Source organism: Engystomops pustulosus, chromosome 4, assembly GCF_040894005.1.
Source record: "Engystomops pustulosus chromosome 4, aEngPut4.maternal, whole genome shotgun sequence".
In the NCBI taxonomy this organism is placed as follows: domain Eukaryota; kingdom Metazoa; phylum Chordata; class Amphibia; order Anura; family Leptodactylidae; genus Engystomops; species Engystomops pustulosus.
The window spans coordinates 146,302,239-146,317,134 of NC_092414.1; the positions used below are offsets into that span (position 1 = coordinate 146,302,239).

At 41.4% G+C, this 14,896-nt stretch overlaps 1 protein-coding gene across 1 annotated transcript in view; it reads right to left on the reverse strand.

The window, feature by feature from the left end:
* Positions 1-14,896, reverse strand: part of LOC140127379 (dual oxidase 1-like) — a 45,854-nt gene that overhangs the window by 17,779 nt on the left and 13,179 nt on the right. The window contains exons 11-18 of the mRNA XM_072147997.1: positions 13,879-13,981; positions 13,251-13,414; positions 12,279-12,442; positions 10,600-10,718; positions 8,807-8,944; positions 8,589-8,696; positions 8,093-8,295; positions 7,724-7,909 (exon numbers count right to left, since the gene is read on the reverse strand). Of these exons, the coding sequence (XP_072004098.1) occupies positions 7,724-7,909; positions 8,093-8,295; positions 8,589-8,696; positions 8,807-8,944; positions 10,600-10,718; positions 12,279-12,442; positions 13,251-13,414; positions 13,879-13,981 (1,185 nt within the window). The remainder of the gene's footprint in view (positions 1-7,723; positions 7,910-8,092; positions 8,296-8,588; positions 8,697-8,806; positions 8,945-10,599; positions 10,719-12,278; positions 12,443-13,250; positions 13,415-13,878; positions 13,982-14,896) is intronic.

The window sequence follows — 14,896 nt, forward strand, 5'->3', positions numbered from 1 at the left end:
AGGGGATAAGTGCTGAGGGAGAAAAGGGGAGGGTATGACAGCCTGTGAAGCTGCAGCACAGTAATTTACCAAAGATGCTATACAGTAACATCCACAGAGGGATATTTTTCCCTAGCAAGAAAAAAAATATTACTCAACATCATCATTTGTCCATATAGATCTAATTTGTACAAAGATACTTTCCAGACAGTATCTATACTTTGCTGACATGTGCGGACACTGGGCGCGGACACTTCTTAAATACCTGTGCAAGCAGTATAACCTAAAAGAACATGCAAAGTCAGACAGAAAACTGGCGCATGTCCTTAAGTAAATCTTGTTCAATGTTCATAACATACTGCAGACAGTAGAGAGCAGACAGAGCAGGAAGGGTTAACACTCACAGCTGTGTAACAAACAAAAGAGGAGAGTGAGGCCTGTCTTCAATCTGGTAGACAGATTTGCCGTAGCAACATAGATGTGACATTGTAACTAAGGGGCACATTGTAGTCTGTTTCTTTACAAACTAAGGAGAATTTTTTAATGACGTTTATTAGAAAAATGTTTACAACACTTCCCCACACACACACACGATATCAGAAATCCTCTGAAATTATGGTTTCTCTTTTAAGTATTACAATAATACACATCTGATTGACCCTATTATGCAACAAAATATGATTTTATTTTATTCTGAGATATGATACTTGAAGATATAAACTAAAGACTGAGAGGTCACAATTAGAGATGAGCGAGCACTAAAATGCTCGGGTACTCGTTATTCGAGACGAACTTTTCCCGATGCTCGAGTGCTCGTCTCGAATAACGAACCCCATTGAAGTCAATGGGAGACTCGAGCATTTTTCAAGGGGACCAAGGCTCTGCACAGGGAAGCTTGGCCAAACACCTGGAAACCTCAGAAAAGGATGGAAACACCACGGAAATGGACAGGAAACAGCAGGGGCAGCATGCATGGATGCCTCTGAGGCTGCTTAATCGCACCATTATGCCAAAATTATGGGCAACAGCATGGCCATGACAAAGTGACAGAATGAAGCTAGATAGCATCTAAAACATGCAATAATTGACCCTGACACTATAGGGGACGGCATGCAGAGGCAGCGGCAGCAGGCTAGAGAGTGGCATGGCGACATACCCTAAATGGACTCAGGCTTCAAACCAATGGGTGGCAGAGAGGAACCAAAGGAGGTGAGCAAGAAGCGCTCAAATAATATCGGTACATGATAAAAGTTTGCCAGTATATTTTGTGGATTACACAGCAGGGTGGCGACAAAGTTAACATGGAAGCCATGAAAACAACCCAAAATTCTGCCTGACACAGCTCGTTTGATAAGGGGACCATGTATGGAGGCAGTGAACTAGTAGTAGATTAAAGGTTCTGCAGTTAAAACTATGTTAGTTGGATCTTGGCATGGAGTTGGCGCTCCGCTGCCAGGCGAGCTTTCGCCAATCCAAGCCCCTGTCTCTAGGCTACTCCCCAAACAGCACTTCTAAGAACCTTTTGTATAAGATCAAGTGTAGTAGCGTTCTTATAAGTTTAGGATATGGCGGGTGAGATGCGCAAGAAGCGCTGAAATAATATTGGTAAATGATAAAAGTTTATTAGTATATTTTGTGGATAACACAGCTGGGTGGCGACAAAGTTAACAACTTTGATGTGGAATCCATGAAAACAACCCAAATTTCTGCCTGACACACCTCGTTTGATAAAGGGACGATGTATGGAGGCAGCTATATGGACGACTTTTGGAGGTAGCAATGGAGACAACGTGTGGAGGCTGCTATGGAGACAATTTAATTTGGATAGTGCCTGTATGTGGCAGTCCCAAAAATTTTTCAAACCAGAGGAGCAGGTAGGTGGCCCTCCAGAAAAATAGAATAGATTGAGTGCCTGTATGTGGCAGTCCCAAAAAGTTTTCAAACCAGAGGAGCAGGTAGGTGGCCCTCCAGAAAAATTGAATAGATTGAGTGCCTGTATGTGGCAGTCCCAAAAAGTTTTCAAACCAGAGGAGCAGGTAGGTGGCCCTCCAGAAAAATTGAATAGATTGAGTGCCTGTATGTGGCAGTCCCAAAAAGTTTTCAAACCAGAGGAGCAGGTAGGTGGCCCTCCAGAAAAATTGAATAGATTGAGTGCCTGTATGTGGCAGTCCCAAAAAGTTTTCAAACCAGAGGAGCAGGTAGGTGGCCCTCCAGAAAAATAGAATAGATTGAGTGCCTGTATGTGGCACTCCCAAAAATTGTTTAAAACAGAGGAACGGGTCGGTGGCCCTCCAGAAAAATTGAATAGATTGAGTGCCTGTATGTGGCACTCCCAAAAATTGTTTAAAACAGAGGACCGGGTCGGTGGCCCTCCAGAAAAATTAAATGCATAAAGTACTATAGCAAGAGCCAGTGGGCCCTGTCAAAAAATAGCCAGTTTCCTCTGCTTTACTGTACAAAGAGGAGGAGAAGGAGGAAAATGAGGAGGAGGAGGAGTGGATCAATTATTCAGGTTGAGCTTCCTTCACCTGGTGGAGATTGGAAATTATGAGAAATCCAGGCTTTATTCATCTTAATAAGCGTCAGCCTGTCAGCGCTGTCAGTCGACAGGCGTGTACGCTTATCGGTGATGATGCCACCAGCTGCACTGAAAACCCGCTCGGACAAGACGCTAGCGGCAGGGCAGGCAAGAACCTCCAAGGCGTACAGCGCCAGTTCGTGCCACATGTCCAGCTTTGAAACCCAGTAGTTGTAGGGAGCTGTGTGATCATTTAGGACGATGGTATGGTCAGCTACGTACTCCCTCACCATCTTTCTGTAAAGATCAGCCCTACTCTGCCGAGACTGGGGACAGGTGACAGTGTCTTGCTGGGGTGACATAAAGCTGGCAAAAGCCTTGTAAAGCGTACCCTTGCCAGTGCTGGACAAGCTGCCTGCTCGCCTACTCTCCCTCGCTACTTGTCCCGCAGAACTACGCACTCTGCCGCTAGCGCTGTCAGAAGGGAAATACTGTTTCAGCTTGTGCACCAGGGCCTGCTGGTATTCATGCATTCTCACACTCCTTTCCTCTGCAGGGATGAGAGTGGAAAGATTTTGCTTGTACCGTGGGTCCAGGAGAGTGAACACCCAGTAATCGGTGCTGGAATAAATTCTTTGAACGCGAGGGTCACGGGATAGGCAGCCTAGCATGAAATCTGCCATATGCGCCAGAGTACCAACGCGTAAGAATTCACTCCCCTCACTGGCCTGACTGTCCATTTCCTCCTCCTCCAACTCCTCTTCTTCTGCCCATACACGCTGAACAGTGAAGGACTCAACAATGGTCCCCTCTTGTGTCTCGCCAACATTCTCCTCCTCTTCCTCCTCATCCTCCTCCACCTCCACCTCCTCCGATATGCGCTGAGAAACAGACCTAAGGGTGCTTTGGCTATCAACAAGGGAATCTTCTTCCCCCGTCTCTTGTGACGAGCGCAAAGCTTCCGACTTCATGCTGATCAGAGAGTTTTTCAACAGGCCAAGCAGCGGGATGGTGAGGCTGATGATGGCGGCATCGCCACTGACCATCTGTGTTGACTCCTCAAAGTTACTCAGCACCTGACAGATATCAGACATCCACGTCCACTCCTCATTGTAGACTTGAGGAAGCTGACTGACCTGACTACCAGTTCTGGTGGAAGTTGACATCTGGCAGTCTACAATGGCTCGGCGCTGCTGGTAAACTCTGGATAACATGGTCAGTGTTGAATTCCACCTCGTGGGCACGTCGCACAACAGTCGGTGAGCGGGCAGTTGGAGGCGGCGCTGCGCTGCCCTGAGAGTGGCAGCATCTGTGCTGGACTTCCTGAAATGCGCACAGATGCGGCGCACCTTCGTGAGCAAATCTGACAGATTGGGGTATGTCTTGAGGAAACGCTGAACTATCAGATTTAACACATGGGCCAGGCATGGCACATGTGTCAGTCTGCCGAGTTGCAGAGCCTCCACCAGGTTACGGCCGTTGTCACACACAACCATGCCTGGCTTCAGGTTCAGCGGTGCCAGCCACAGATCAGTCTGCGCCGTGATGCCCTGTAATAGCTCTTGGGCGGTGTGCCTTTTATCGCCTAGGCTCAGCCGTTTGAGCACTGCCTGCTGTCGCTTAGCAACGGCACTGCTGCTGTGCCTAGAGCTACCGACTGATGGCGCCGTGCCCACGGATGGTAGTTTGGAGGAGGAGGTGGAGGAGGGGTGGGAGGAGGAGGAGGCATAGTAGGCCTGAAACACCTGGACCGAGGTAGGCCCCGCAATCCTCGGCGTCGGCAGTATATGACCAGCCCCAGGGTCAGACTCGGTCCCAGCCTCCACCAAGTTAACCCAATGTGCCGTCAGCGATATATAGTGGCCCTGCCCGGCAGCACTCGTCCACGTGTCCGTGGTCAGGTGGACCTTGTCAGAAACGGCGTTGGTCAGGGCACGGGTGATGTTGTCTGACACGTGCTGGTGCAGGGCTGGGACGGCACATCGGGAAAAGTAGTGGCGGCTGGGGACCGAATACCGAGGGGCGGCCGCCGCCATGAGGTTGCGAAAGGCCTCGGTCTCTACTAGCCTATAGGGCAGCATCTCCAGGCTAAGCAATCTGGAGATGTGCACATTAAGGGCTTGGGCGTGCGGGTGGGTTGCACTATATTTGCGTTTCCGCTCCAGCGTCTGGGGTATGGAGAGCTGAACGCTGGTGGATGCTGTGGAGGATCGTGGAGGCGACGATGGGGTTTTTGTGGCAGGGTCCTGGGCAGGGGGCTGACTATCAGCTGACACAGGGGAAGGAGCAGTGGTGTGCACGGCCGGAGGTGAACGGGCTTGTTTCCACTGAGTGGGGTGTTTAGCATTCATATGCCTGCGCATACTGGTGGTAGTTAAGCTAGTAGTGGTGGAACCCCTGCTGAGCCTGGTTTGGCAAATGTTGCACACCACAGTCCGTCGGTCATCCGGTGTTTCCTTAAAGAACCTCCAGACTTCTGAAGATCTAGCCCTCGCCGCAAGAGCCCTCGCCACGGGAGCTTCACTAGTTGACACATTTGGCGCTGATGCACCAGCTCTGGCCCTGCCTCTCCGTCTGGCCCCACCACTGCCTCTTCCAACCTGTTCTGGTCGAGGACTCTCCTCCGTCTCAGAAGCACTGTGTTCACCCGGCCTCTCAACCCAGCTTGGGTCTGTCACCTCATCATCCTCCGATCCCTCAGTCTGCTCCCCCCTCGGACTTCCTGCCCTGACAACAACTTCCCCACTGTCTGACAACCGTGTCTCCTCATCGTCGGACACCTCTTTACACACTTCCACTACGTCAAGAAGGTCATCATCACCCACAGACTGTGACTGGTGGAAAACCTGGGCATCGGAAAATTGCTCAGCAGCAACCGGACAAGTGGTTTGTGACTGTGGGAAGGGTCCAGAAAACAGTTCCTCAGAGTATGCCGGTTCAAATGCCAAATTTTCCTGGGAGGGGGCAGACTGGGGGGGAGGAGGCTGAGGTGCAGGAGCTGGAGGAGTGGCGATTTCGGTGACATGGGTGGACTGCGTGGAAGACTGACTGGTGGACAAATTGCTCGAAGCATTGTCAGCAATCCACGACATCACCTGTTCGCACTGTTCTGGCCTCAACAGTGCTCTACCACGAGTCCCAGTAACTTCAGACATGAACCTAGGGAGTGTAGCTCTGCGGCGTTCCCCTGCTCCCTCATAAGCAGGTGGTGTCTCACCCCGGCCAGGACCACGGCCTCTGACCCCTGCAGTAGTTGGACGCCCACGTCCCCGCCCTCGTCCTCTACCCCTAGCCCTCGGGTTAAACATTTTTAAAATGAGAGTTATAGCTTTAATTTTTTTTTAACTTTTTTTTGTGTTTTTTTTTTTTTTTTGTGTTTTTGAGTTTTTAAAACCAAACAATGCTATCCTATTGCTATGGCTATTTTCTAGCCAAGTATGAAAGCACACTACTATGCCAGATGAGATGACACCGAGTTATTAAACAAAATAAACGTAAAATAAAAAAGGACAAATGGCAGACTGTGCCTAATTGAAATCCAACCCCTACTAAATTTTCCCACTTCGGTCTTTGCAATGGATATGTGCGTCACTAAGCGCAAAACACAGCGGTCGCAAGTCTCACTACAAATTGCTGACAATTGGCTAGTAGATGCACTGCAGCAAGTACAGCCACCAGCAGATCAACCAGAAATCAAATATATAACGCTACTGTAGGCGTAAGCCGTTTGGATTCTCCTATGGCTATTTTCTAGCCAAGTATGAAAGCACACTACTATGCCAGATGAGATGACGCTGAGTTATTAAACAAAATAAACGTAAAATAAAAAAGGACAAATGGCAGACTGTGCCTAATTGAAATCCAACCCCTACTAAATTTTCCCACTTCGGTCTTTGCAATGGATATGTGCGTCACTAAGCGCAAAACACAGCGGTCGCAAGTCTCACTACAAATTGCTCACAATTGGCTAGTAGATGCACTGCAGCAAGTACAGCCACCAGCAGATCAACCAGAAATCAAATATATAACGCTACTGTAGGCGTAAGCCGTTTGGATTCTCCTATGGCTATTTTCTAGCCAAGTATGAAAGCACACTACTATGCCAGATGAGATGACGCTGAGTTATTAAACAAAATAAACGTAAAATAAAAAAGGACAAATGGCAGACTGTGCCTAATTGAAATCCAACCCCTACTAAATTTTCCCACTTCGGTCTTTGCAATGGATATGTGCGTCACTAAGCGCAAAACACAGCGGTCGCAAGTCTCACTACAAATTGCTCACAATTGGCTAGTAGATGCACTGCAGCAAGTACAGCCACCAGCAGATCAACCAGAAATCAAATATATAACGCTACTGTAGGCGTAAGCCGTTTGGATTCTCCTATGGCTATTTTCTAGCCAAGTATGAAAGCACACTACTATGCCAGATGAGATGACGCTGAGTTATTAAACAAAATAAACGTAAAATAAAAAAGGACAAATGGCAGACTGTGCCTAATTGAAATCCAACCCCTACTAAATTTTCCCACTTTGGTGTTTGAGGTGGATATGTGTGCCACTAAGAGCTAAACACAACGGTAGCAAGTCCCCCTGCTAATTCCTCACAAAATGGTACTAGATGCAAATAAAAAAAAAAAAAAGTAGAACGTTATTGTAGCCCTAAGAAGGGCTGTTGGGTTCTTGGAGAATCACTCCTGCCTAACAGTAAGCTAATAGAACACCCTAACGCTTTCCCTGACCAGCAGCAGCTCTCTCCCTAGCGGCATCCAGACACAGAATGATCCGAGCAGCGCGGGCAGCGGCTAGTCTATCCCAGGGTCACCTGATCTGGCCAGCCAACCACTGCTATCGACGTGTAAGGGTACCACGTCATGCTGGGTGGAGTGCAGAGTCTCCTGGCTTGTGATTGGCTCTGTTTCTGGCCGCCAAAAAGCAAAACAGCGGGAGCTGCCATTTTCTCGAGCGGGCGAAGTATTCGTCCGAGCAACGAGCAGTTTCGAGTACGCTAATGCTCGAACGAGCATCAAGCTCGGACGAGCATGTTCGCTCATCTCTAGTCACAATACAACATTTCTTATATATAAGTGCAATGTTGTCATAAATATCACCAACATATGTGGATTCATAAATATCTGCAACAATCTGTTAGATCAGTGGCAGAGCTTGTAAAATTGTACTATTATTTTACCTAATTTTTAAAATCTAAACAAATAAGATTTCTTACATGTGAAAGGGATTTTCTGAAAAATGTTTCCAGCATCTCTTGTCTCTTTATCTTGGATACAGAATCCTTGAGGAGATCTCTTTCTCTTAAGGCATTAACATTATAGGAAACTCCATTTTTATTAAAAAAATCCTTAAGCTTTTGAATGAAGGCTGTTCGATCTTCATAGTCATTGAAAAAAAGCACCTGTTGTAAAATTGGGAGAATGGAGAATAATATTACTAAATATCAGCAGCTCGTAGGAATGTATCATTTGTTTTATTAACTTTGTTCACCCCTTTTATCCCAATGCATTTTATTCATGAAACTCATTCATTCAAGAAATTCATTTTATTTATTTAACTGTATTCAAGAAATTCATAGTCCTACCAGATCATACTCTTTGAGGATCTTAATACGGGCAACTTTGCTTCCATCGTTATTTGAGAGAGTAACCTCTACATTCTGTTGATTCTGTAAACTGATGGTTCTGGTCTTAGATTTCTTCCCATCCACAACCTTAATGATCTTGTTTGGATGCATTTGAATGAAAACATGTTGGAAAGGCTCATCCCCTCCACACCATTCTGAGGCTAGAGAAACACATATTGAGACAAAACAAGAATAAAAAGTAAACAATAACATAGAAACTCCTTTAAACTCCTGGGCACCAGCAATTAGCTATTTTATGTTTATCTCCAGCTGTCTATTGGTTGTTATCCAGAAGTCCCATGAAATCCATTTTTCTCCATTTTTTTTTTTGTTTTACAAGAAGACACTGATCCAAATTTTCCAAACTCATACTTTTAGAGATGGATAGATCTTACCAAGAACCTAATGCATATGGTTTATGTATGTATATTTCTGTAATACTGTAACACTTTACCTGGAAATCCTTCCCTGTTATTCACATTACTGCCTTCAGACTTTGGTTGCATTTTGCGGAATGTGTGTTTCCGATACTTTGAAACCAAGAATGCAATAATTAAACTGACTGAAAGAAACAAATAAGAGAAAACCATGGTTTATAAAACTTTTCATGACAGACCGTTTACGTGTCTACATCATGTATTGTTAGCATGTGTTACTTAATATGACATTTACCTATCGGGAAAAGGCAAAGAACTGCAATAGTGATTCCAAATCCAGCAGCAGATCCTTCAAAGTAGTCAGTGACTACAAGAGGAACACATTCCTCCATATCTTCGGATTTAAGCTGTTTTGGTTGAGGACATGGATGATCTGAGGAAAAAATGTTGATTATTTTATTGTCTAGTGTGTATAACTTTGTTTTGCTATAGCTAGGAAACAGAACTGTGCCAGACACTCAGAACACCAAGAACAATATATTGTTAAAGAAGTTAATCACCTTGTAGATCATGTTTCTTTTATAGTCTGGGGTAGTGGCATCATCTAAAAAAATCAACTTTGAAGAGCAATCTAAAATGGGAGTATAAAGTTACAGATGCAGAGAGTTTAGCACTGAAGTCAAGCTCTCCCTGCCTCAGTATGTCCCTTTCACTGTAATTGACTGCTCTTTAACTGCTCTCAAGAATACAGGTGAATAATATCAATCACAGGAGAGGGGACATTCAGATGTAGGGAGAGCCTCTGCCTTTGTGACTTTATACAGGCATTTACAGGTTTACTTCCTGAATCATGCCACTAAGCCGGGCCATGACATAACCATGATCTTGAAGGTTTTGAGGAGCTTGACAACATACCAGTAGTGGGTTACTTGTGAATTTCTACTGGCTAGTCCCCTTTAAGGTAGGGGACAGTTATAATCGTTTAATAGGAGTGTAACATTAAGTACATAGAGTCCCTGCCAGCTGTACTAACAATCACAAATCTGTACATGCAAATTAAGAAAAGATGGAACTTCTTACAAAGGAGATCTAATGTAAGAAAACCTGTTCTGCAGGAAGTGTCTACTCTGCATAATCAGGCTTGGACATCAGAATGTAATGTCTGTACAAATATTGGAACAGATAAATCAATGAATGATTTAAGTGACATGTAATATTTAGTTAAAGTGGTAAACTAATATTTTCATCAATCAGTTAACAATTCTAAGAACTCTACGAAGTAAAAGTTTGCATAATTGTCTAACAATATCATATATTTAGTCTACTTTCAGCTTCTTAACTCCATTTTTATGAAACCTTGTTTGATCATCAGCATCATGGACCATAGGGCAAAATAGACATGTGATGTTCCCTGACATTTATAAAAGGGGTTTATAGCCATGACTTTTAATCCCTTAGTGATACGGCCTGAAAAGGCTCTAGTGACCGGCTCTAGCGATTTTCGTACGCAGCGGTTTAAGGGCCATAACTTTTATTTTGCATGCTACATAAAATTTTTTGTGGTTTTTTTCCTATCAATATGATACTATTTATCCTATTTTTTGGATGACAGAATATACACATATTTCCATAAACTGTAAGCTCTTGCGAGCAGGGCCCTCACTCCTATTGTTTCATATGAATGTTGTTACTCTGCAATGTCTTATTTTATTTGTATATGTTCCCCAGAATTGGAAAGCACCATGGAATTTGATGACACTATATAAATAAAGATTATCATTATAATAAAAGAAAAAGAAGCAACAGAAGTTAGTCTTGTTGAATATGATATATGGCAAAACTAATAAAGATAATCATGTAATCTTATGAGAGCAAAATATTGAAATTGTTTGTGTAAACTGTGTGACTTGGTCCTACAACTAAAAGGTGGAATGTAACTTTTTACACAGAGACAAGCCCAAGGGGTCAAATTGTTGTTGAAGAAAAGAGGATAAGAGGGAAAGGTGTATACAGTCAGAAATCTATAGCCCTGGCTAAACAGTTGACCAGTTGAATTGAACCCAAATGTAATAACATCAAGCATCTCACCATTTTTCCAGACAAAGACATTGTTTCGAGTTGAATTATCTAATGCATCAATGACAGCTGCAAGGACATCATGGAAGGTGGTGTTCATTATCACGGATATGTCATCCTGAGTAAATAAACTACAAACCAAATTTGGAAGCAATTGTATATGTACATTACTGCTCATTGACAATAGTTACATTACTTTGGACTTTATAAAACCTGATAAAGAATATACTAGCAAACAGTAAAAAAGGCAGAAAAAAATTCCAGGAAAACCTCTTTAGGTATTTTTTCCTGTCCTTAGGTTTTCGTTTTTTTTATTTGGTAATAATCTAGGATTTTCTTTTTTTTTATGTCACCTTTTTGGTACATTCTCTATAGTCAGAAATATATAAGTTTTAATTGGCCTGTGTAAAAGTCATGAACCTCTTTCCATTATCTACCACTATCCTCACCTGATTCCTTAAGCCTCTTGAGCTTCCCCCCACTAGATATTTCTTAAGAAACTTGTATTTTCTCTTGAAGTAGGACAAAATAATTACTAATATACACTCTTAACAAAAGTGTTTTCTTCTGACTAATTTCTTCTGAACTCTTATGTCTTATGTACAGATGAAAAGACATAAATGCAAATAAGCAAATACAATTAAGGTTTTTTAACACTGGCAACTAGCAATTCTTGTGAAAAAGTGCTGGATAAAACCACTACAACATATTTAATATATATTCATAAAAGTTGGATTCGATAGAATTTTTATCTTTTAGTGAAAATTATGTAATGTTGAAATAACATTCAAACCACACCAATCTTTATTTGCATTCTTTGTCACATTCCATGCAACTTGAACTTTTAGTCATGTAATTGCTCAATCATTGAAAGTTCAATTTGGACTGGTTTATTGGTCCATCAATAACTGTATTGTCAGCACAAAACTTGCCTTTCCTCACAGTGGTTAATGTTCTTGGTAATATTAGGGGGATGATCATCTTCTGCTGACTTACATATTGCAGCTACATTGAACATCCTGTGATATTGCACCATATGAGTGTATTATTGAAACCTTGATGGCCATTCTGCTTAAAGGGGTATTCCGGGAATATGAACCTCTGACACAAAAACCCATAAAGCTACAAATAACTGAATAAAACAAAGCAGTCTGCAATCTAAAGTATGCAGAGTTATCACCAAGATGACCACCACTGGAAACTAAGAGCCCCATGATCCTTTAGTTCTCAGTAACTACTCCTTCCTCTCACGCTCTGCTCCCAGAGATGGTCCACCAGACCATCTGTTACCATAGGAATGATGTGTGTAACTGCCATCCCTGCAAATCACCACAACACTGGCCATACTGAATTCACTGCAACCAATTGACTACAGCCAAACATAGTCATGATCACATGACCTGCCCAGGCAGATACAGAACATGTGATGTGGACATGTGACCAGTGGCCATCTTCTGTCTGCTCCACGTGGAGAAAATCAATGGACTAATTGAAGGGCCAGTAGCATTTTAGTTCTTCATTAAAGTGTATGTCCACAGCATTTTCGGGTAATGGGAGCAAAATTTAGAACAAAAATTAATTACATAGTAGCTTAGATTTTAAGAACCCATTTGTAAATTAATTATGCTTATTCCTGGAATACCCCTTTAAAGATACTATGATTATTTAAAGTCACTTGTACAAATACATACCCATTTTTTTCATTTTGAAACCAAAATCTGTCCCCTTCTCTTAATCGATTGAATTGACTTAAAATGATTTCTTTTAGCAGGTCACCAGGGCTTCCATCCATCTCTGACAACACCCCAGGAATAAGCTCTATCTTCTCAGTGTCATTACCATACAATGCTGCAAGCTAGATAATAAATAAAAATAGGCATTATAATGACCTGCCAGGTTTACAAAATCATAAAATAATCAAAAGATTTATACTGTAGCTGTAGCTTTTTGTTTTTTATTGGTTCAGTTAAATATGTATTGTATATTAATTTTGTGTCAAGTAAATCCTGGACAACCGGTGTGAATATATTCAGGGACTATTTGCAGGAAAAGTGATATTGAATATCTCATTGAATAGGAGCCATAGCTGCAGATACAATTTCCGGAGACAAATACTGAGCTCTGAGCTAGAAATTGTTTTTGATGATGGACCAAACAGCTGGGTTATCAATAAGAGTTTGTGGCTTACCATTTTAATACGGCAATACATGTAATAAGTGTTACACGTATTTGCAATACTTTAAAGGAAATAGTACTATACTATTTGACTTTATCAATAGAGTACAGTTTCCTTTTTCAGTGGTAAATAAATTCATTGATGTATAATATTGAAACACCTTTTCACATGTACCATGTGAATTGTAGACTTCGAATAACTACTGTTCCAAGAAGCCATTTCAGAGATATAATACGTATATTAGATGTAACAATACAAAACAGCACTAGGATACTGCCATAGGATAATGTTGCACTCAGCCATTTGTAAATATTCTTTATACAATTGTTTAGATAACAATTCTAAAACCAACAAAGATAAGAAGATACACCGGTATATGTATTCTAATTTCTTTAAACAGGAAATCTGGTTCATTTTTCTCTTTATATAACATTATTGCAAGATGGTATTACTCTTTTATGTACATTGCAGTGGGAATATGTGTTACCTGTTTTCTAATGGTGGGGTTGCTAATATTTTCCCACTCTGCAGCTTTAAGTCCATAGTAGTTTCTAAATGTATTATAACTAGGAAGCCCCATGTCTCTGCCACGTAGAATACTTGCAGCCATTAAATCTGTTCGGGAAAATTGAATCTGTCCATACCAGTAATCTGAAAGGTATACATTTTCACAGTTAATCTGTTTTACAGCCAAATATCTTTATAATAAATATTCCAATACCTCCCCACTTGTCAATTTCTTTAATAACGAATTTTTTATTGGATTTTGACAATTTTCAAAAAATACAAGGAACAAAATAATTATGGGAAGCTACCGGTATATCTGGAGTTCACTGACACTTACATATATGCAGTAATGTATATGCATAGGTACAGGAAAGGAGGAGGTTAGAGGAGGTTGGGGGGGGGGGGAGAGGGGGACTTGTGGAAGGGAGAGGAGGTAAGTATATATATAAGAGGGGTATTCAATAATAATAACTATAACATATCAATATTAACAGTAACATATTCCTTGCACCAATGCATCATAAAATATTTTTAATACATTGATTCCTTAAAGATATGCTCCAGAAAGAAATCACACATTATGATAAAGATAAGACCTTTCCATTTACCTCTCAAATCTGATACTACAATATTATCTTCTTTTTCAGCTATTTGAGAACACATTCCCAGTAACAAATTATTAACATCAACTGGAGTCTTCAAGTTGGGATTCTAACAAATACAAAAAAATATAAAAATCATGTAAAACAATAAAGCCAGTTTTAAAAGGGTCAAATTACAGAAATTAAAATTGATTTGTCAACTGTACTAAACATTTATAGATTTATTTTTCATTAAATCAAAAAAATACACTGTAATATAAAAGCCAAAAAAAATTATAGGTATATAGGTATAACTATAGGTCAGGAAGTGTAGATGGTGTAATTATAGCCATGACAAACCCTGCATAAACATTGTGGCAGCCTTCTTGAACAAAGCTAAGCCCTATTGCAAACTACCTACTATACAAGCTGTAACAGACCTGTAGCAAAAAAATTCAGTTATGGAAGCTATTATTCCTAACATTAGTGTGGGCCCATGATGGCATCACAACAAATTCTAGACCAATATGCCTTCTTACACAAAATCAATAACAACTGTTGGTATGAATCCAGGTTGGCTCCCTTGACTAATAGTTATCATAACTTTGTAAATAAATGGCTCATGGCTCTCTGGCAAATTTAACACTGTCCTCCCCTACTGAACAAAAGGACTATTCCCTAAGATCCCAGCATCTTTGGTATAACTACTGTATAATATACAAGAACATGCATTTTATTAAGTAATCATATTACTGCCTGCTGGAACTTGGTTTGTTTATGTCTTACTGTTACTCTTGTTAAATTGTTGAGCCTGCCTTTAATGACTCTGAATGTTAATGGGCCATGTGTTGGCCAACAATGCTGTAATTGTGATCATTTGTGTCATTTTCTCCTTTTCTCACAATGTAAACTGAACTAAAAAAAAGGAATTTATTATGCAAAGTTTATTTTTTTTTATAAAAAATAAGAAATATTAAATATCACTTTCATCATTTCAATCTGTAAAATAGTTATCTTGTTATTTATGCCGCATGCTGAACTACTC